The following is a 21281-nucleotide window of genomic DNA, read 5'->3' on the forward strand; positions in this document are numbered from 1 at the left end:
ATCTAATGGCTGCTGGCTCCGGGCCATACCATATATTTCAGAAAATCACACTTGCTTACATACACATTTATATTTAAGAACAAGAATTGGACTATAAATGGCAACATGATACACTATTATAATCAATACAGGCAATAAAATAAGAGTAGATGCTAAAACTGGTAGCAATAGTACAACATACAATTTAGTACAAATCCACACTATCCACCAAATCAAGTTAGCCCAACCTTGTTTTGCAGCAGATACAGTTGACAAAAGCAGGTGTCCATCATTCCATGTTTCACTGTTAAGATTACAGAACTTTGTTATTCCATTCAACAACTTATATCTTAACCAATCTTTATTAAAAAAACTAAATTGACTAAACTGACACCCTAGACTTAATATAGGGAAGCACATTCTTTGGAAAGAAAAACTGAAATCAAAATTTTCTATAGACATGAAACATTCTACATGTCCCTGGCAATTTTGACCAATTCTTTTGGAAAACAGCTCCAGTTCTTCCAGATGTGATGGATGGCTTTTCTTCATAAGTGTTCAGTGGGATTTAGATATGGACTCATTGCTGGCCACCTTAAAACAGTCCAGTATTTTGTCTCCATCCATTCCTGGGTACTCCTTGAGGTCACTGTCCTGCTGAAAGTGCCAAAATCTGGAATGGAGACCCAAGACAAAACAGTATGCTGACAAATTAGCATAACTTGGGTTTTTAGAAGATTGCAATATTTTATGATGGCTACACAGAGATCTAATGTCAAACTAATGGAACCGTCCGCAAGGCTGAGTTATTGTGCTCACTGAACAAATCAGTCCAAGTAGATTATCCAGATGCTGTCCACCACATAAGACTTTGTACCCACCAATATCAATGGTACTCAAAGTTATCTAAAAGTCGGGAAAGAACAATTCCAGTTATAACTGATTTATTCTAGAACCTTAACATTTTTTTGAGGGTTGTGGCTGTTTAAACCCACCTATAAAGTCTTAGTAACTCTCATGATGCTGCAGAATTGGGGACATGAATGAAAGAATAAGTTTACATTTCCCTCAGTTCCTTAAGCAGCATAACAAGTTCCACCCAGAAGGGGAAGCAAGATTTCATATGGCAGCATATATTGCACAGGGTGAACACCAGATAAAAGTTTGTGCCTTAAATAAGTACATACGAGCCTAATGGTTTCCTGGGATAGATTTTGCAAAATGAGCAATAGCTCTCTGCTACTCTGACAAATATATAATTTGTGCTTATCATACTATGGGGCATATTTATCATGAGTAAAATTTGAAAAACTTCGAAATTCAAATTCCAAAAGACCAACCGAAATTAAGTCAGTTTTTTTTTTGGCTGAATAGGTCCGGTTTCGGTCTAATTCGATTCGTACAAATCAAATTAATAGTGCATTCGATTGAATTTGATTCAAAGTTTTCCCCCAAAAAAACGTTGATTTTTCAAAGTCCACAAATTGACTCCAAATAGGCTCTAGGAGGTCCCTCATAGGCTAAAACAGCAATTTGGCAAGTTTTAGATGGTGAATGGTTGGTCGAATTATTAAAGATAATGATAAATTTCGATATTCGAATTTACAATTTTTTTTCAAATTTGAATCGAATTTGGTCTATTCCCTAGTCGAAGTACAAAAAAATAGCTCATAATTTGCATTTTTTTAATTTGAAAATTCACTTCGACCTTTTATAAATCTGCTCCTATTTGTTCACTTTCAGTGGGGCCTGCAGTCTTAAACAGGCCTGCTCTGCAGCTTATAGCCAGTTATATTTGTTTATCTAAACACCTCGACCAATCTGCCAACATTTGAAAAGAGACAAAATGTACTGCCACATGTAAGCACAGCTGAGGAATTGTCAGCCACACCATCAAAATGTCATGCTCGTTTAAACAAAAACATGAGATTGGTTATTCTCTGTTTTAGGGCTCTTATGCTGGCCATAGACGCACAGATCCTATTTTCGGATCGTGTGTGGAGAGTGCCGACATCTTTCGTCCGGAGGAGATCGGTCGTTTGATCGATCGGACAGGTTTGATTTTGACCCGACTGTTCCTGCTGGAGGCCATTCTGCATCGTAATCGGATCGTTCGGCCGTACGGCCGTACGCTCAGTTTACCCCCGATATAGCCATGCTCGTTAATGGCATATTGGGGACAGATCCACTCGTTTGGCGATGTTGCCAAAAGAGCGGATCTTTGCGTCTATGGCCACCTTTACACATAGACGGTTTATCTTGCGCTCCCCTGTGTTGAGATTTCTTCCGTTCAGCCACAGGTGAGCGCAGGAGTAATATTATTGTGAAGGGGGCTGTACTCACACAGATGCATATATGCGCTGAACGCAGGTGAAATGCAACATGCTGCGTCCCACCTGTGTTTGGCGCTTACATGCGTCTGTGTCAGTACAGCCCCCTTCACAATAATTGAGTGTGTCTACTGCTGCACTCCCCTGCGGGTGAAAGGAATAAATCACAACACAGGGGAGCGCAGGAAAAGCCGCCCCTTTTGTGTAAGAGCCCTTAAAAAACAATGTGACTTTAAGGACTGCACAGATTACTGTTGGTATATTTCACCCATTATATTATCCTAAATTAGCCCATGATTTGTCCCCAGACTAAAAATATTGCCCTGGTGCTCACATAAAACAACATAAACAACTGGAACACTCTATTTATGAGCAACCATGTGTAACATCTGGTGTATCAAGCACAAAAAAAAAGTAGGAGTACAGATCAACTAGCATTGCGCCTTACACGTTTCATACCCTCTGGTACTGAGATTTTTAAAAGATCGTGAGACCACGATTTTCTCGGTACGATCGTACGAATTGACCATCAACTAAAAAGACCAATTTGCCAGGAAAACAAAGGGGAGCTGCCTGCGTGGCCCTGCAAACATAGATAGATTACACTGGGACCGACAAAGATTTTTTTAATCTGGCCGATCAATTTCCTGACCGATGTCGGCCGAAAAATCGTAAGATGTACGATCGTTCAAACCATGGTTTGCTTGGCCTTTAATAGTTTTTCAATGTTTTAAACCACCTGTTCCAACCCCCTTTCCCTGTGATTCGTACTGCAGACAGAATCACTCCCCACCTCCCTCTTGGCAGCTGCTGGCACAGGTAAATATTTGTAGGGATGCACCAAATCCAGGATTCGGCCAGGATTCAGCCTTTTTCAGCAGGATTTGGATACGGACGAATCCTTGCGTCTGGCCGAACAGAATCCAAATTTTCATATGTAAATTAGAGGCTTGTAGGGAAATAACGTGACTTTTCATCACAAAAGAAGAATTTTTACCACTTTTTCCTTTCCTGCCCCTAATTTGGTATTTGGCCAAATCTTTCACCACAGGGCAATATGATGGATTTTTGGCTCCTGCTGGCACAAGTACATATTTAGGGGCAATATTGTGTTTTTTGGCTGCTGCTGGCACAGGTATAGATTTGGGCCAATATGAGGGTTTGGCTGTTACTGGCTCAGGTACATGGGGCAATATGGTCGCTGCTGGCACAGGTGCACAGATGTTTGGGGCAATATGATGGATTTTTGGGGCACAGGTACAAATATGGATTTTTTGGGGATTGACTGCCATTGGCACAGGTGCAAATTAGGGGCAATATGATGGATTTTTGGGGGATTGACTACCATTGGCACAGGTACAAATGAGGGTAATATGATAGATGTTGGTACAGGTACATGGGGCAATATGAAAGGTAAGGTGAGAAATGGTAATGCAGGACCTGTTGGGGGGGGGGGCACTGATTGAAGCCCTTGCCAAAATACCTTGGGCCGGCCCTGGAACAATGAATGAGCAAGTCTTGGTCACACATTGGGAGGAAAGGTTCTGGGAGCAGCGGGTATGGCTGAATCACCACTATAACTATATAGTGTTTTACCATCAATTACTAACGTAGGAGCTGCAAACTGAAAACATTATTATAATATAATTGTGAGGGAGCGCACAAAGCTTGTGTTTACGACCACAACAGATTCATCACTAAAACCATGTACTGTACGACAACAAGGTTGTCATGACTCGGCTACGTGAAGCTTCACTGCGCTAACGTACGTATAGCGTGACGTCATAGTATCGCGAGATGAGACTATCATTTTTTTCCTGAGGAACGAAGGAGCTGTTCTGCGGGCGGGCTGTGCTAAAAAAATCGTGGTTGTCCCGGGAAAAGTGGGACTGTTGTGCGCTTACAGTATTTCAGACCTCTTTGGCTTTTTTTTTTTTCAAGTTCTGAGCTACAATCACATGACTTAAAGAAAGTTAACTGATCCATGTGTATCATCAATTTTTTTTTAAATAAATGTGATGTTACTTGGCCCAAGAGCAGATTCTGTTTAGGACCCAACAGTGGTAAGTTGCTTTAGTCTTCTAAAATATATACAAGTTGTTCATTAAGGCCTTAATGGGGCCCATACATTGCTGGTTTGGCTGCGAGACTGGCTTCCTTCTCCTTGGTGAATAGAACTTTTTGAAAATGATATAAAATGCGATTTTTGTTGCTTAAGTAGGCATAAAAATCATGGTTATTGCTTTATTTTCACAATAAATGAGATAATGTTATTAGAGTGCCTTTAATTATAGTAGAATTATATGTTAGGGATGTAAGCGCATACTATTCAGCTGCAGATACATACAAATGGTTGTTTAAGCAGATTATTATGTCCGTAATGTGTTTTCATGATCATTTCTTTGTAGGTATAATGTAGCCAACATGTCCGTTGACTCAATGCTTTGTGACCGTATAGACATTGCCAAACAGCTGATTAAAAGATCTGAAGCACTTTCCAGATCTCGAGTCGGTGGAGTGGAAGGCGGAGCAAAACTGTGCAGCAAACTGAAAGCAGAGTTGAAGTTTTTACAAAAAGTCGAGGCAGGAAAAGTAGCCATTAAAGAGTCTCACCTGCGAAGCACAAACCTCACACATCTGCAAGCTGTTATTGAATCTGCAGAGAGCTTGGAAGAGGTTGTCAGCGTTCTTCATGTCTTTAGCTATAATGATCAGTTCGGAGAGAAGCAGTCACTGGTGGTTGATGTTGTTGCGAATGGCGGGCACACTTGGGTGAAAGCAATTGGGCGGAAAGCTGAAGCACTGCACAACATATGGCTGGGGCGGGGTCAGTATGGAGACAAGAGCGTTATAGAACAGGCAGAAGATTATTTACTAGCCAGCTCTCAACAGCTGGTTCAGTACAGCAGCCCACATATCATATTTGCCTTTTACAATAGTGTCTCTAAACCTATGGCTGAAAAGTTGAAAGAGATTGGCATCTCTGTACGTGGGGATATTGTTGCTGTTAATACCTCTCAAGAAAATTTACCAGAGGAGAACTACTTAAGTGGAAGCGAATCTGACTGTGATGGCGATGACACTGCTGTCCTCCATGTCAGCAAAGTAGATACTGAAAACATAGTAGCTAGCATTGCTTTCCCTACAGAGATCAAGGTAGAGGCATGCAAACGGGTTAATTTAGATATCACTACTTTAATTACCTATGTATCCGCTTTGAGCCATGGAGGTTGCCATTGGTTATTTAAAGAAAAAGTTTTAACAGAGCAGGCAGCACAAGAAAGGCAAGAAAAGGTGCTTCCACTGCTTAAGTCATTTATGGAAGCCAAAGAATTGTTTGCATGTGAAAGCGCGATAAAGGATTTCCAGTCAATACTGGAGACCTTGGGTGGACCAGCAGAAAAAGAAAGAGCTGCATTGCTAGTAAAGAGTATTACTGTGGTACCAGACCAGCCTTCTGAGCGTGCCTCAAAACTTGCTTGTAGCTCCAAAATAAACAGCCGTTCCATTTCTATCTTTGGGACTGGGGAGACCTTAAAAGCCATCACAATGACTGCCAATAGTGGTTTTGTAAGGGCTGCAGCAAACCAGGGAGTCAAGTTCAGTGTGTTTATACATCAGCCTCGAGCTCTAACCGAAAGTAAAGAATCTTCAGCCACCCCTTTACCCAATAATTATGCATCTTCCAATCTACTCTGATAAACCTTTACTTGTCCTTTAACAGAACCTTACACAGTGCAAAAGTGTAAAAGTTTCTGCTGTTTGGAAAGCAACAGATTTAATGCAATTTAGAAAAATCTGTATTCTGTTATTTTGATTTGTTAAAAACATCTTTATTTAATAATATATTTTGAATATGCGCAAAATTGTTTTGTATTTTATTCAAAAGAAAGAAAAAAATCTCATTGTCGAACTTTGCAGGATTTATTCAACAGTCTCTTGCACTAAACCATGTACATAATTTGCCATCAAAAATAAACACTTTAAAATTGGATGATAGCACTACTTCAGTGCTTATTTATCAGTGGCACAGTGCTGAGAAAAGGGCCTGCCTCCTTTCCATCACAACTTGTATGCCAGCTGTCTTAAAACAACACCACCAACACCCTCCCCTTCCTGCCCCACCACCCAAAAACCTCATTCGCCTGTTTGCCATAACCACATTCTCCACCGCACGACGCAGTGGCTAAGGATCGTTTCTGCCACTATACTGATTTTGCCCCTGGCCGATTCATGCTTAATTAAGGGGGAAACTGCCTTTTCTGCCTGTACTTAGTTGCGGCAGTGGCTTAAACTAGGCCCAGACAATTTATGGATGTGAATCCATCACAGGCACAGAATCCTTTGTCTTTATAACTGTGGGTAGTGCAAAATGTCATCTTTCAGAGCCTAAATCCGCCCAAAAGCATTGTCTCAGCTTGGGTGCAGGCAAAGCAGGATTGGAAGAGCAGGGGGGCAGCGGATTCTCCACCTGCAGAGAAACGCAGGCCGAGATTCACAAACATCTGGCCTTAGCCTAATAGTCCTCGGTGCCCTGTTTGTGCAGGTTTCTTCTATGTAATCTGCCCACACTCTAAATCGTCTTCTAACTGTAGTAGGAAGCAGCTGCTGGCCTTTCTAGGAGTGTAGTGGCTGTCCTGCTGTAGCCAGAAAATGGTCAAATGCTATTACGTATATGTAAAGGTTACATTATGGTACAACTATCAATCAGGGTTTCACTCAATTTCACTGTCATCAGATTCCAATATGCAGTTGTTTAGAACAGGGCCAACCAAGTGATTTTTACAGTCAACTTGAACATGGGCTTCATAGTCTTGTAGAACTGTAAGGCCCCTAGAGGAACAGTAACACCAAAAAATTGAATGTTTTAAAGGAATTGTTCAGTGTAAAAATAAAAACTGGGTAAATAGGCTGTGCAAAATAAAAAATGTTTCTAAAAAAAATGTGTGCAGACCACCCCCTACCTTGTTGTCCTGCCCTACTTCAGAGGGCATTGGCATGTTTCATTGTGATATTTTGTACTGTTTGTTTGGTGCAAATAAAGACATTTATATAAAAATGTTTCTAATATAGTTAGCCAAAAATGTAATATATAAAGGCTGGAGTGATTTGATGTATAACATGTCAGTCAGAACACTACTTCCTGCTTTTCAGCTCTCTTGGTTTACACTGACTGGTTACTCTGGTTACCAGGCAGTAACCAATCAGAGACTTGAGGGGGGGGCCACATGGGTCATGTCTGTTGCTTTTGAATCTGAGCTGAATGCTGAGGATCAATTACAAACTCACTGAACAGAAATGTACCATGTGGCCCCCCTTCAAGTCGCTGACTAACTTAGAGTTATAGAGCTGAAAAGCAGGAAGTTGGATTCTGGCTGTTTTATTAGACATCTGTTCACTCCAGCCTTTATATATTACATTTTTGGCTAACTAACTATATTAGAAACATTTTTTTTATTTTGCACAGCCTATCTATTACACAGTTTTTATTTTCACACCGAACTGTTCCTTTAAGTAATGAACATATCATGTATTGTTGCCCTGCACTGGTAAAACTGATGTTTGCTTCAGAAACACTACTATTGTTTATACAAACAAGCTTCTGTGTAGCCATGGCAGAAATGTAAAAAAGGCTATATGGCACAGGTTAAATAGTGGATAACAGATAACACCATTATGTTCTACAGTGCTTACACTTTCAATTTTTGATGTTACTGTTCCATTAAAAGCATATTATATTAATATTTAGCACAGTCCAAGTAAACACAGGAGTCCATAACTGTGTATGGTAGCACTAGTAAAAAAGTTTATTGCTGCTGTCATTACTCCTGTTCTATCCAACTATTTTGAAAAAGCTGGATAATTATTTTATATAAAATATCTGAGGTTCAGAATGTATTGAAATATTGTTATAAAAAAGTCAGTGGAGCCTGGTGGGGCTGACTTGCCATTGGCAGCCCTTCTCTGTAACAACACACTACTTGGCATTGCTTCCTTGCAGTATTGAGATTCTGCATTTGATTCAAAGCACTATACAGTGGTGTGAAAAACTATTTGCCCCCTTCCTGATTTCTTATTCTTTTGAATGTTTGTCACACTTAAATGTTTCTGCTCATCAAAAACCATTAACTATTAGTCAAAGATAACATAATTAAACACAAAATGCAGTTTTTAAATGAAGGTTTACGTTATTAAAGGAAAACTATACCCCCAAAATGAACACTTCAGCAACAGATAGTTCATATCATATTAAGTGGCATATTAAAGAATCTTACCAAACTGGAATATATATTTAAGTAAATATTGCCCTTTTACATCTCTTGCCTTGAGCCACCATTTCGTGATGGTCTCTGTGCTGCCTCAGAGATCACCTGACCAGAAATACTTCAACTATAACTGTAACAGGAAAAAGTGTGGAAGCAAAAGACAGAACTCTGTCTGTTAATTGGCTCATGTGACCTAACATGTATGGTTTGTTGGTATGTTTGTGAGTACAGTGAATCCTACGATCTCAGGGGGCGGCCCTTATTTTTTAAAATGGAAATTTTCTATTTATGATTACCCAATGGCACATACTACTAGAAAAGTATATTAATATGAAAATGGTTTATTTACATGAAGTAGGATTTTACATATGAGCTGTTTTATGCAATATCTTTTTATAGAGACCTACATTGTTTGGGGGGTATAGTTTTCCTTTAAGGGAGAAAAAAAACTCCAAATCTACATGGGCCTGTGTGAAAAAGTGATTGCCCCCCTTGTTAAAAAATAACTTAACTGTGTTTTATCACACCTGAGTTCAATTTCAAAGGTTATAAAGCCATTTCTAAAGCTTTGGGACTCCAGCGAACCACAGTGAGAGCCATTATCCACAAATGGCAAAAACATGGAACAGTGGTGAACCTTCCCAGGAGTGGCCGGCCGACCAAAATTACCCCAAGAGCGCAGAGACAACTCATCCGAGAGGCCACAAAAGACCCCAGGACAACATCTAAAGAACTGCAGGCCTCACTTGCCTCAATTAAGGTCAGTGTTCACGACTCCACCATAAGAAAGAGACTGGGCAAAAACGGCCTGCATGGCAGATTTCCAAGGCGCAAACCACTTTTAAGCAAAAAGAACATTAAGGCTCGTCTCAATTTTGCTAAAAACATCTCAATGATTGCCAAGACTTTTGGGAAAATACCTTGTGGACCGACAAGACAAAAGTTGAACTTTTTGGAAGGTGCGCGTCCCGTTACATCTGGCGTAAAAGTAACACAGCATTTCAGAAAAAGAACATCATACCAACAGTAAAATATGGTGGTGGTAGTGTGATGGTCTGGGGTTGTTTTGCTGCTTCAGGACCTGGAAGACTTGCTGTGATAGATGGAACCATGAATTCTACTGTCTACCAAAAAATCCTGAATGAGAATGTCCGGCCATCTGTTCGTCAACTCAAGCTGAAGCGATCTTGGGTGCTGCAGCAGGACAATGACCCAAAACACACCAGCAAATCCACCTCTGAATGGCTGAAGAAAAACAAAATGAAGACTTTGGAGTGGCCTAGTCAAAGTCCTGACCTGAATCCTATTGAGATGTTGTGGCATGACCTTAAAAAGGCGGTTCATGCTAGAAAACCCTCAAATAAAGCTGAATTACAACAATTATGCAAAGATGAGTGGGCCAAAATTCCTCCAGAGCGCTGTAAAAGACTCGTTGCAAGTTATCGCAAACGCTTGATTGCAGTTATTGCTGCTAAGGGTGGCCCAACCAGTTATTAGGTTCAGGGGGCAATTACTTTTTCACACAGGTTTGGATTTCTTTTCTCCCTAAATAATAAAAACCCTCATTTAAAAACTGCATTTTGTATTTACTTGTGTTATCTTTGACTAATAGTTAAATTTACCTTAAATCCAGAAAATGGAAAAAATTCTGTAGAGATAAGACAGACTATGCCTCAGGGAAAGTGTATGAGGACTTGAACCATCCGAATAAATACTCTAACAATCATAAAAAATACACCATTACGAGTGGGTCTGAGTTAGATACAGATATTTCTGACAGTGAATTAAGTGGAGCCTCAGGCTCTGACACACGGGTGGAACTACACAATAGAAACAAATCAAGAGATAGAAATCCTAGACACAACAACTCTTCCAATTCTTTACCTTTTTTAGAGACTCCCCATCAGGGACCCCCAAACAAATCGAGTCTAAGAGACAGACAAAGGTGGGGGTACCGTGCGAAGAAATAGGACAGACTGATGCATTACAAATTTTTAACTTGTCCTCTTGTGTACTTGACAAATACCAACAACAAGCACTTCAAAAAGGGTTGTCCTTTTCACCGACTAACACATTTAAAATTTTTAGCTGGATTAAAGATCTCCACCTATTTGGGAGAAAACTCCTATTATTTAAGCATTTCGCCAAAACGTCCAAACAAACAGAATGGTCCAGTGAAGAACGCAGAGCTCTGGATGACCTACGCCAATTGTTAGAAGAAAATGACAGCGACATAGACTATATTAAAGGCCCATTCACCACGTTTAAACCTAAAAGTACTTTCACTCCCCCAGCTTTATTAAGTCCAAAGGTTGAGGTTTTTATTGAGGCCTGTATTAAAGACCTGAGAAACCTCAAAGATAAAAATAGCAAGTCATTATATTCAAAAAATAACTTGTCTTGGAAAGAAAAACAAGGGTTGAAACAGTTACAGGAGAACAGTGAAATCATAATCAAACCTAGCGATAAAGGTGGAAATATCGTCATTCAAAATAGATGTACATACGTGAAAGAATGTATGAGACAACTAGGCGATAAAAATTGCTATATGCAGCTTTCTAAAGATCCCACTAGAGAATTCCAAGCAAAGTTATCCTTAATTTTGAAGACAGGCTTGGAAAAAAGGTTGATCAACAAAGATGAGTGCGCATACATGACGGTTAAATCACCTGTGATTCCAACTTTTTATACCCTGCCAAAGATTCATAAAAATCCCACAAACCCACCAGGACGCCCCATAGTCTCTGGGATTGGCAGCCTGACTGAGCCATCGAGTAAGTACGTTGACGAGATTTTAAAACCATTCGTCAGCTGCTTGCCATCGTTTATACAAGACACCACAGACGCAATTAGACGCCTAGATGGCATCAGTCTGGATCCCACACATTATTTAGCTTGTTTGGATGTAGAGTCACTATATACTAGTATACCACATGAGTTTGGCTTGAAAGCAGTCCAAGACACCCTAACACAACGGGGATACCAGTACACTGCACATAATGATTTTGTTGTTGAAATCCTAGGATTTATATTGAAACACAATTATTTTACCTTTAATGGTAAATACTTCCATCAACAAAGGGGGACCGCAATGGGAAGTACGTGCGCTCCGTCTTATGCGAACATTTTTCTAGGCTGGTGGGAGAATAATCTGGTGTTCAGTGAGGATTTATCAGATTACACACAATACATCTCTCTCTGGCTTCGCTACATAGATGACATAGTACTAATATGGACAAGTACCAGTGAAAAATTTTATGAATTCGTAGCGAAGCTCAACATCAACCATATCAACCTAAAAGTGACAGCCCAAATTGATGCTAACACTGTAAACTTCCTAGATATACGCATTTTTCGTGATAAGACCAATAATAATAACTTAGCGACTTCAGTGTATAGGAAGGAGACAGCCACTAATAGTTTGCTTCATGCAAACAGTCAACACCCTAGAAATACAATTTCAGGAATACCGGTGGGACAGTATTTAAGGATCAGACGATTATGCAGTACAACAGAGGAATTTAAAGCAGAGGCTAAAAAACTATATGCACGCTTTAAAGAGCGAGGGTATAGTCATAATGCCCTCAAAAAGGCATATAAGAGAGCGCTTGAATCAGACCGCGACTCCCTATTAATAAATCAAAGGAAAATCACTCGATCAACAAACCAGAGTCCAGGATGTGTTAGACTGATTGGAGACTACAGCAAGGAGCATAAGGAAATAAGATACATAGTGAATAAACATTGGCACATACTTCAACAGGATACTACACTAAATCAAGTAATAGGAGACCAACCACTCATAACTTTTAGACGAAGCAGTAATCTTCGTGATAGTCTTACTCATAGTCATTATGTACCCCCAGCATCAAACACTTGGCTGACCGACAGAACTAAAGGCTGTCATAAATGCGGCCGATGTGTGGCATGTCCATTTATAAAAAGAACATATTCTCTGATCAAAAAAACAGACAACTGGGAACATCATATTAAGGACTTTATAAACTGCGAGACTGAAGGGGTCATTTATATGATGCGCTGCGACTGTGGTATGGACTACATAGGAAAGACGAAGAGACAACTGAAACGGAGAGTTATGGAACATGTTGGAGATGTTAGAAATAAAAGGAACACATCAGTAGCCAATCATATAAATGAAATTCACGCAGGTGATACTAAGGTCATGCACTTTATGGGCATCGAAAAAATTGTTCAAACTACACGAGTTGGTGATCTCGACAAGAAACTATTACGCAAAGAAGCTGAATGGATTTACTCTATGAAAAGTAGGGCCCCTCTGGGACTTAATGAAGGATTTACTTTCTTACCCTTTTTATGACATAACTTACCATTATCCATGATACAATACTATTGGTTAACACAATTTAATAACTGATTAATTTGCCCAGTTATTATTAAATTGACTCCGTATATTGAATACTTTAATATTATACATGTAACTATACCATTTTTTACACTCTCCGGGGAACCAAGGCAAGTTACCAAATTATTATGCAGTAGAATTGGAAATAAGCCAAAGACACTGACAGCATAAGCAATATCTATGCCACTCCGGCACTTGTTCATTAGATCTGACAGGTGACAATAACCGGAGGGAGACAGGCATCCTCCGACCGTCTTAACCAAGTACTGGCAAAATCCTACTGACGCATGCGCAGTACATTGAAGACGCTACTGTGGGCAGATGCGGATCATGACTTCCGGTTCTTCGCCGCGACCGGAAGTGACAGCATTAGGATGCGCAACTGCTGAGATGTTACCGGAGAGGTATTTAAACCGGTCACAGACACCGGCCCAGCACCTATGCCCCTGAAGAAGCCGTTTTCACGGCGAAACGCGTCGGGCAGCATAGGTGGAAGGTGGGGGATAAGCTCCCATCCATTCCCTACGTAGGTAGGCAGAATTGTCTCCTGGGGGAAGGAAAAACGAAGGGGAGGGTAGAATTTTTGCTACTAGGCTGCTCTAAATATTTATCGTTCGCCTTACTGACTGGCGTTCAGTCACCCCACCGGTTACCACCTGATGCAGCTTTTAATTGTTGTTTTTTAAGGCAAATATCCTGCACTGCCTATACTATTTGGAGGTAGTGGGTCCTCACGTTTTTGTAGTGGTGTTGTATCACTGAGGGCACGGCCCTGTATATATTTTTTGGTGTTGTGGTTTTTAATGATATTTATTAAAGGTTACATTTTAATTTTCTATTATTTTTGTAATTATCTCACTATACCACCCGAACTGGTTTGCTTGGCGACTTGAGGCTTAGAGCCCCGAATTTATAGGCTCTAATTATCTCAAGCTTGTTTTTATATTTGTTGAGTTTATAACTATTTTCTCAAACCTGCGGGTGTACATAGTACCTCCTGACTGAACCGGCTCATTCATCTTGATTAATAGTTAAATGTGTTTGATGATCAGAAACATTTTGTGTGACAAACATGCAAAAGAATAAGAAATCAGGAAGGGGGCAAATAGTTTTTCACACCACTGTATGCATAAACGTATACTTAAGCTTGTTCAGGCCAATTCAGCAGACATTTTGTTACCCTTCTTGCAGATTGAAGTGGCGTTTCAGACTAAAGTGCAGCTATGATTTTCAGGGATATCCATACCGTTTGCAGAGACCCAGTAGGCAAGAAGCTTAACACTTGGATCAATTCAGGGAGTAATACACGTTTGTGAAAAAATAACTACTTTTATGTGATAGGTGTAAAGGTGGTTAATCTGGATACACGTGAGTATGGCAGAACCTAGTTTTGTCTAGTGCTAATTCAAGTTAGCTTCCCTTAAATAAGAGTGCTTTTTAAATCTTAATTACTAAGAGATTCAAGAAATGTGCTACTCCAATTAAAGGACATGTAAAGCCTACATTTTCCTACCATGTATATGAGTTAGGCACATCTCCCCCATCCAAGCCACATCATTTGTACTGCATACACCCCTTCCATTTGCCAGCTCCATCACATTTTCCTAAAACAACTAGCAGCTTTCACCCGGAGGCCATTTTCCTTTTGACACATCATGTGACATCTGCAAACAGGACATGTATGCTGTAATGTTCATGCAATGCAAAATGCAGGTTTACACAGGCACAACATACTTTGATAAAAAAAAGTTCTGCTGGGGATAAGCACTGTAATGGTTAAGTTGAGCCCAGGAGAGGTGGTTAGGAGAAATAAAATCGGATCAGACAGCTAGAGGCCCATTTATCAATTTTCCAATTCATGTGAATTTTTTTAATTACAATATACTCGCAATTCGACTGGGAGGTTATTTAAGAAAAAAATAGAATGTCTAATATTCAATCAAATTGTATTTGATTTGTTTTCTTTTCGTGTCAGGAAGGTTACGAACATCTCTAAATGGCTCAACGGACCTCTGCCATTGACTTGTACATGAGCTTGGCAGGTGGCGAATATTTGAATTAGGACTGTTTCCATGGTCGAAGTATGATAAATCTCTCATTCAAATTTACATTCGAATAGGGGGATTAAAATTTGAATGTGTGAATTTTGAGACTCGATAATTCTAACTCTAATATACTATTCGCCCCTTGATAAATCTGCCCCCTAGAGTGTCTAAGGGAACCAGCAATGCTATCTCTTCATTGACTGGAGGGTGCGTTTAGTAATCTGAACTGAGAAGAACTGAGCATGCTCATGAGCCAACAGCTAAAGTAAATTCCTGAGGGAGGGGCAGAGTGGGATATAGGAGAAGAAGGAATTGTAAGTGATTAAGGAGATGCTGCAGCCTTACTGTTAACCATTTAACAACTAGAGTGGCAGGTATCTAAAGATTTCAAAGAGGCTGTTCACCGATTACAATTTTGTGGGGGTTTTACATGTCCTTTAAGAGATTGGTCCATCCTCAATGGTTCCTTCACACACAGGTAAGATTATAAATTAGAACAATGATCATGAAACTTATCAAATTCTCAAATTCTTTGACTCATAATGAAAGCAATGTCAACAAGAACACACATGACTGACTAGGGACTACATTTATAACAAATAAAAATCACACAAGGATTATCCTTCCTGCATCTCCTGCCTGTGTTAGTCCAATACTTCTTAAATGACCCTGTCTGGATTTGGTTACTGTTTGGTACCACACAAGTGCCTCAATCTTCTAGTTTATATATTGAATCCAGACAGGGCTGCACCTGTGTGATAAAAGGAAGTGACTTAAAACAGGAGATCGTTAGTGTAGAGAACTGTTATGTTCCGCTAGATATGTGGTAAGAATGGAATTTTGTAAAGCTTCAGTAATGCTTAAAACATGCTCTCAATAATTCATCTCAAAGTGAAAATAGCATCTGCACACAATCTACTTGTAAGAAACCAGACTGTTGAAATTGCAGATAGGAGCCAGTAAATGCAGACGCTGCACAGTAACAGCTCTTCAAGGCCTAGAAAATGCAACAGATGCACAAAAACCCTTTGATATGACATTTAGTTGGCAAACATAGAAAAAATGTTGGTGGTCCAAAGGGAAGAAGCTTTTAAGATGTGTATAAGGCCTCGGCAACACCGGTACTTTGCTGGTGATATAGATCTGGCTCATCGGATCACTGAGCAGTAATGCAGTAGTGCATTCGGTGTGGCCTAATTGCTGTGTTGGATGGACTTGCAACCTAAATCCTCGGTCCGTCTTGCATTACCATCTCTGCAGACTCATGGAATTGGATGAAAATGAGTTTGAATCCAGTCAGCTACATCTAATTTTATCGCCTTGTTAAAAAATCAGCTACCTAGCTGTTAAAGGGCCAGTATCTAAAAAAAAACAATCAATGTTTTTGTCTGCAGTTAAAAACAGTATACATTCCTTTTTTCAGAAACTTAAATATAGTTTATATAAATCAACACCTTTGTAACCCTGCATGTAGCCATACTGGCTCTAGGAGATGGCAAATGGCATTCATTGCTTTCTATACACAGAATGATTAACTTTATCATAGAAAAGAAGTGTTCAGGAAACACGAGATGTGCTGTAACTTTAATTTTTAATTTTTTCTCTCCATAATTTGCCTCTACAAATTATTTATTACAAGTCCTTTGTATTCCTGCAAATATGGCAGTATATATATTTATGTAATACACAAGAGCCATGAATATCCTGTAAATTCTATCCTTCTAGGTGGTAGCTAGTGATCATTTAGAATTGGTTCTCAGTGATGACTATATAAAAAGTAGTGTTCCTACTTTTGTAAAAGAAGAGGATAGTAGAAGTCAGCTTAGCCTTTAGTCTGTTGCATTAATATGGTCAGGGAACTTCCTGACTTATAATATCCTTATATTTTGCTTTTGGGGGATATATTATTCCCTATATTAGCTATATATGACTTGCTATTGGTTCTGTTGCATCATACTGCATATACTGTGATTTAAAACAGCAAGAAACTTGTTGCCACAAACCTTATTAGTCAGTGATGGCTCAATCCAACAGTGATCTGGGTTTGCCACGTCCAGAAAAGCGATATCATGTAGAAAATGAAGATTTCACTGGAGAGCTTGTTTTTAGTGAAACAGTGAAGACGTTTATTCAAGATGCATATCAAGCACTACATGTTTCGGACCTCTAGGGTCCTTCTGGTGCAGTTACAACACACTGAGTGAATGAGGCCTTTTAAGGCCCACCAGCCCATCCCACAACCATCATGTGATCAAACAATTGTATACTAGCTCCATCTTCAGGCCAAGTATATACATTACAAATTCAATTGAAACTGGAAACTACCAATTAGGTCTATCCTGAAAAACTGACATCAGAACACTTTTAGTTTAAACAGTGTAACATTGTAAATAAAGTATCTCCTACCATCTGGTTGTTAGTAGTTCACAGTTTATCAGTCCATTTGTATCGTATACTGTGATTTACCTTGTCGAAGCTGGGATAAACCCCTATCTTACTGATCCCATTAAGTTCAGGGAAATAGAGAGTTATATTGAAAATTAAGGCTCTGAAAGGTAATAAGGTTTGTACTTTATCTGCTATAGATATAGAACTACAAGGAAGCGCATATTAGATAAAAACGATATAGTGTAGTAAGTAAATACAATTTGTGTATGTACAAAAAGACGTGTGAAAAAATGACCAATGAGATCCACTTAAAGTGACTAGTGCACTTGTGTAATGTCGACTGACCAGATATAGATCAGTATTAAGCTTAATGGAAAGGAATAAAGGTGCATATGGTCCTGCAGCAGATTTTCAATAGAATGGTCAGTTCTAAGCAACTTTTCAATTGTTTTTTTTTTATGGTTTTATATGATTTGCCTTCTTCTGACTCTTTTGCAGTTTTCAAATGGGGGTCACTGACCCCATCTAAGAAACAAATGCTCTTTAAGGCTGCAAATGTATTGTATTGCTACTTTTTATTATTCATCTTTCTACTCGGATTCTCTCCTATTCATATTCCAATCTCTTATTCAAATCAATGCATGGTTGCTAGGGTAAATTAGCCTCTAGAAACCCGATTGCTTAAATTGCAAACTGGAGAGCTGCTAATAAAAGTGAAATAACTTAAAAACCACAAATAATACAAAATGAAAACCAGTTGCCAATTGTCTCAGAATATCACTCTCTACATTGTACAAAAAGTTAACTCAAACATGTACAACAACCCTTTAAGGGACAGAGATGGGGTTCAACTTATTGCAAAAGTAATTTCATTGTAATAGGGGTGATATATATATATATATATATATATATATATATATATATATATATATATATATATATATATATATATATATATATATATATGATTCGGGAGATTAGTTGCCCGTCGACAAATCGCCTCTTCTTCGGGCGACTTAATCTCCCTGAACTGCCTCCCTGCTGGCTAGGATGGCACTTGAAGCGCTTTGTTTTTCAAAGGTTCCTCGTGAGCCAACTTCGGGTGAGTTCGGAAAACAAAGTGCTCTGAATACCATCCCGCCGTGATTTAGATTCTAGCCGGCAGGGAGGCAGTTAGGGGAGGTTAGTCGCCTGAAGAAGAGGCGATTTGTCGCTGGGCCACTAAATCTCCCAGAATCTTCTCGTCTGTCTCTGCCCCTAAGAGACCCAACGTTGGCACCAAGTCTAGAAACCAGTATCAAATGTTTCCACATGGGTGAACAGTAATTTTTTCACCCTGATTTGTAAATATGGGTTTCTAGACCTGGTTCAAACCTATAACTGAAAGTCACTTGAATCTATAGAATATTTATGCTAGGAAAGATATAAGATATTTCTAAAACTCAAACATTTTCATTAAATTTACCCCAAACTTTTCCTTTGAACACTTAGCAAGCGCACATACTGATCAAAGCACAACTACACTGCATTTCTTATCATTAACAGCTCATAGCATATATGTATTGTTTAAAAATATGCAAACGGTTCTTGATATTTTACCTGAAATGTAGGTATTTTGCTGGAAACAGGATCAACCAATATTTTTCCACAAGGTGGCAGTGTTTCATAAAATTGAAAACAGTTCATAAAGTGCAGTATTTGAAAGGGAAAAAGAGCTCAGTGAGAGTCACAATCTATTCAGGAAACTCTCAAATAGACGAAAATTGCCCTTGCTGACAAGGGGCCAACTTTTAAATTGGGTTATGCTGCCTGCCAGAATGTATTTATGGTGTGTGGATACATTAAGCAGTTTAACTTGTAGTAATGTATTTTCTTAAGTCTGCTTGGCAAAAGCTACATACACAGAACAATAATGCATGCTTAGTATGGCTTCAAGCAAATGTTAAATAATTTAAGATATTATATTCTGTCTCTGTTTGTCATTAATGTATTACATATGTAAGATGGAACTGCAGAAAGAAACTGCGTGATTTATAGGTTGACCTCCATTATATATAGAGAGAGAGAGAGAGAGAGAGAGAGCTTTCTTCATTGTATTCTTCAAGCAAATCATATTTTTTCTAGGTCATGGGGTTTCCACAGTGTATTGGCTTGCCTGGCCTTTCTGGAAAAAAAAAACTGATTTCACTGAAAAATGTATCTAAAAATCTCTTTCATGAGCAAAGGATCTCCACTTTCTTTAGAATTTACATTGATAGACTCTTAAGAATTAATTTTACCACATTATGGGATTTGCATTACTCCTGTTCATGAGATGCCTGGGTTTTCCTTGGTAATAGCCCTCACATTAGAGATTCTCAAGGCATGCTGCTGCTGCTGTGCAAATATAGATGTATTCATTCCCTGTATTATATATCTACATATCTTTAAAGTAACTTTAAGTACCGGCGCTCACCATATCACAATATATATATATATATATATATATATATATATATATATATTATAACAAACAAGGGAAAGTTATGCTAATTTTTAAAAACATTAAGTTGCCTTACCCTTTAAAGGAGAACAACCCAAAAAATGAATATGGCTAAAAAGGCCATGTTTAATATACTGAACTTATTGCACCAGCCTAAAGTTTCAGCTTGTCAATAGCAGCAATGATCCAGGACTTGTCACAGGGGGTCACCATCTTGGAAAGTGTCTGCGACACTCACATGCTCAGTGGGTCAGACGATGTTCTGGCCATGAATTGACAGACAGTACAGAAGTTATGTCCGATAAATAGTGACAGTCATCCATTGACATTGTCATATAGGCAAGACATGCACAGTTATTATCATTAGCCATCAGAAATCTTCTAACTTGTCTGTTAATTAAATGACAGATCATCATGGTAGAAACAATATTGGGACGTTTCACACATGTCCAGCTTAAGTTACTGAAAGTCTGCTTAACCATTTTCCACACTCTAGTCAAGAACAGGAATCTGGGTTATGGAACAGTGGGCAGTAATAGTGTAAGGGATTTTTTTTAGAGAATTAAAATAAGATTATTAGCTAAGTGGTGCATTTAATTATAAGTTAAAGTCCTGTGAGCATGATTCCTAATACATATGAATGTTTTATGTGCTTTTGTAGTGAAGTAGGTTTTATGCACTGGTAGTGCATAAAACCTACTTTCTTGGATACAGTATACAGTAAAATTACCTTTATTTATCGAGCTGGATAAAGAGCCATGCAGGCTTGAAACATTGCTTCTGTTTTTCTGTGCCCTACATTTAAAATTAAGGCAATTTTACTGTATATTGGTGCACTGTCTCCTGGAGATTTACAGCCCCAAAGGGCAGAGAGTGATTAATTAACATTGTGGAATGGGAAAAAATCCACTGCATAGTAAATGTTTATAGAAACTCCCATTTGTATGATTTCTAAGTGGCATAGTAGCACTACCAAGCAAAACCTATTCTTTGGGGCACATTTACTTACCTACAAATTTTTGCTTCGGAAGTCTCCCCCATACTCATATTCATCAAAATGCACAATTACGTCTCAGCAATAGAACGTTGGAGTACATTCGTCAGCGATGATTCATTGGCACGAAAATTTCATAACTTTTCTCTAGTGTTCCTTCCTAGCGAAACTTTTTTAACTTACAGTATGCTTATGTCAAGTTAAAGTCAGTGGGTACAGTATCGGACTGGGACACCAGGGACCCACTCAAAAACCTTTGACCAGGGGCCCACCAATTAATCTTAGACCAGGGGCCCATTCTTAGTACTATTATTCTTCCTCTTCTCACTCAACCTCTATTCTCCTTTTGTTTACATACTATACTCTATTTTTCCATCTATTTAGCCTCTTTTTTCTCATAAAAATAGGGAATG

General features: G+C 38.9%; 1 protein-coding gene across 1 annotated transcript; it reads left to right on the forward strand.

Annotated features, from left to right (window-relative positions):
* The first annotated feature begins 4058 nt into the window (after positions 1-4058).
* c7orf25.L (chromosome 7 open reading frame 25 L homeolog) lies at positions 4059-6175 on the forward strand. Its single transcript, NM_001127844.1, is given in 2 exon segments — positions 4059-4372; positions 4718-6175. A coding segment is annotated over 1 exon segment (1275 nt). The 5' UTR covers positions 4059-4372; positions 4718-4733; the 3' UTR covers positions 6009-6175.
* Positions 6176-21281: the final 15106 nt, after the last annotated feature.

Source organism: Xenopus laevis, chromosome 6L, assembly GCF_017654675.1.
Source record: "Xenopus laevis strain J_2021 chromosome 6L, Xenopus_laevis_v10.1, whole genome shotgun sequence".
NCBI classification, from domain to species: Eukaryota; Metazoa; Chordata; class Amphibia; order Anura; family Pipidae; genus Xenopus; species Xenopus laevis.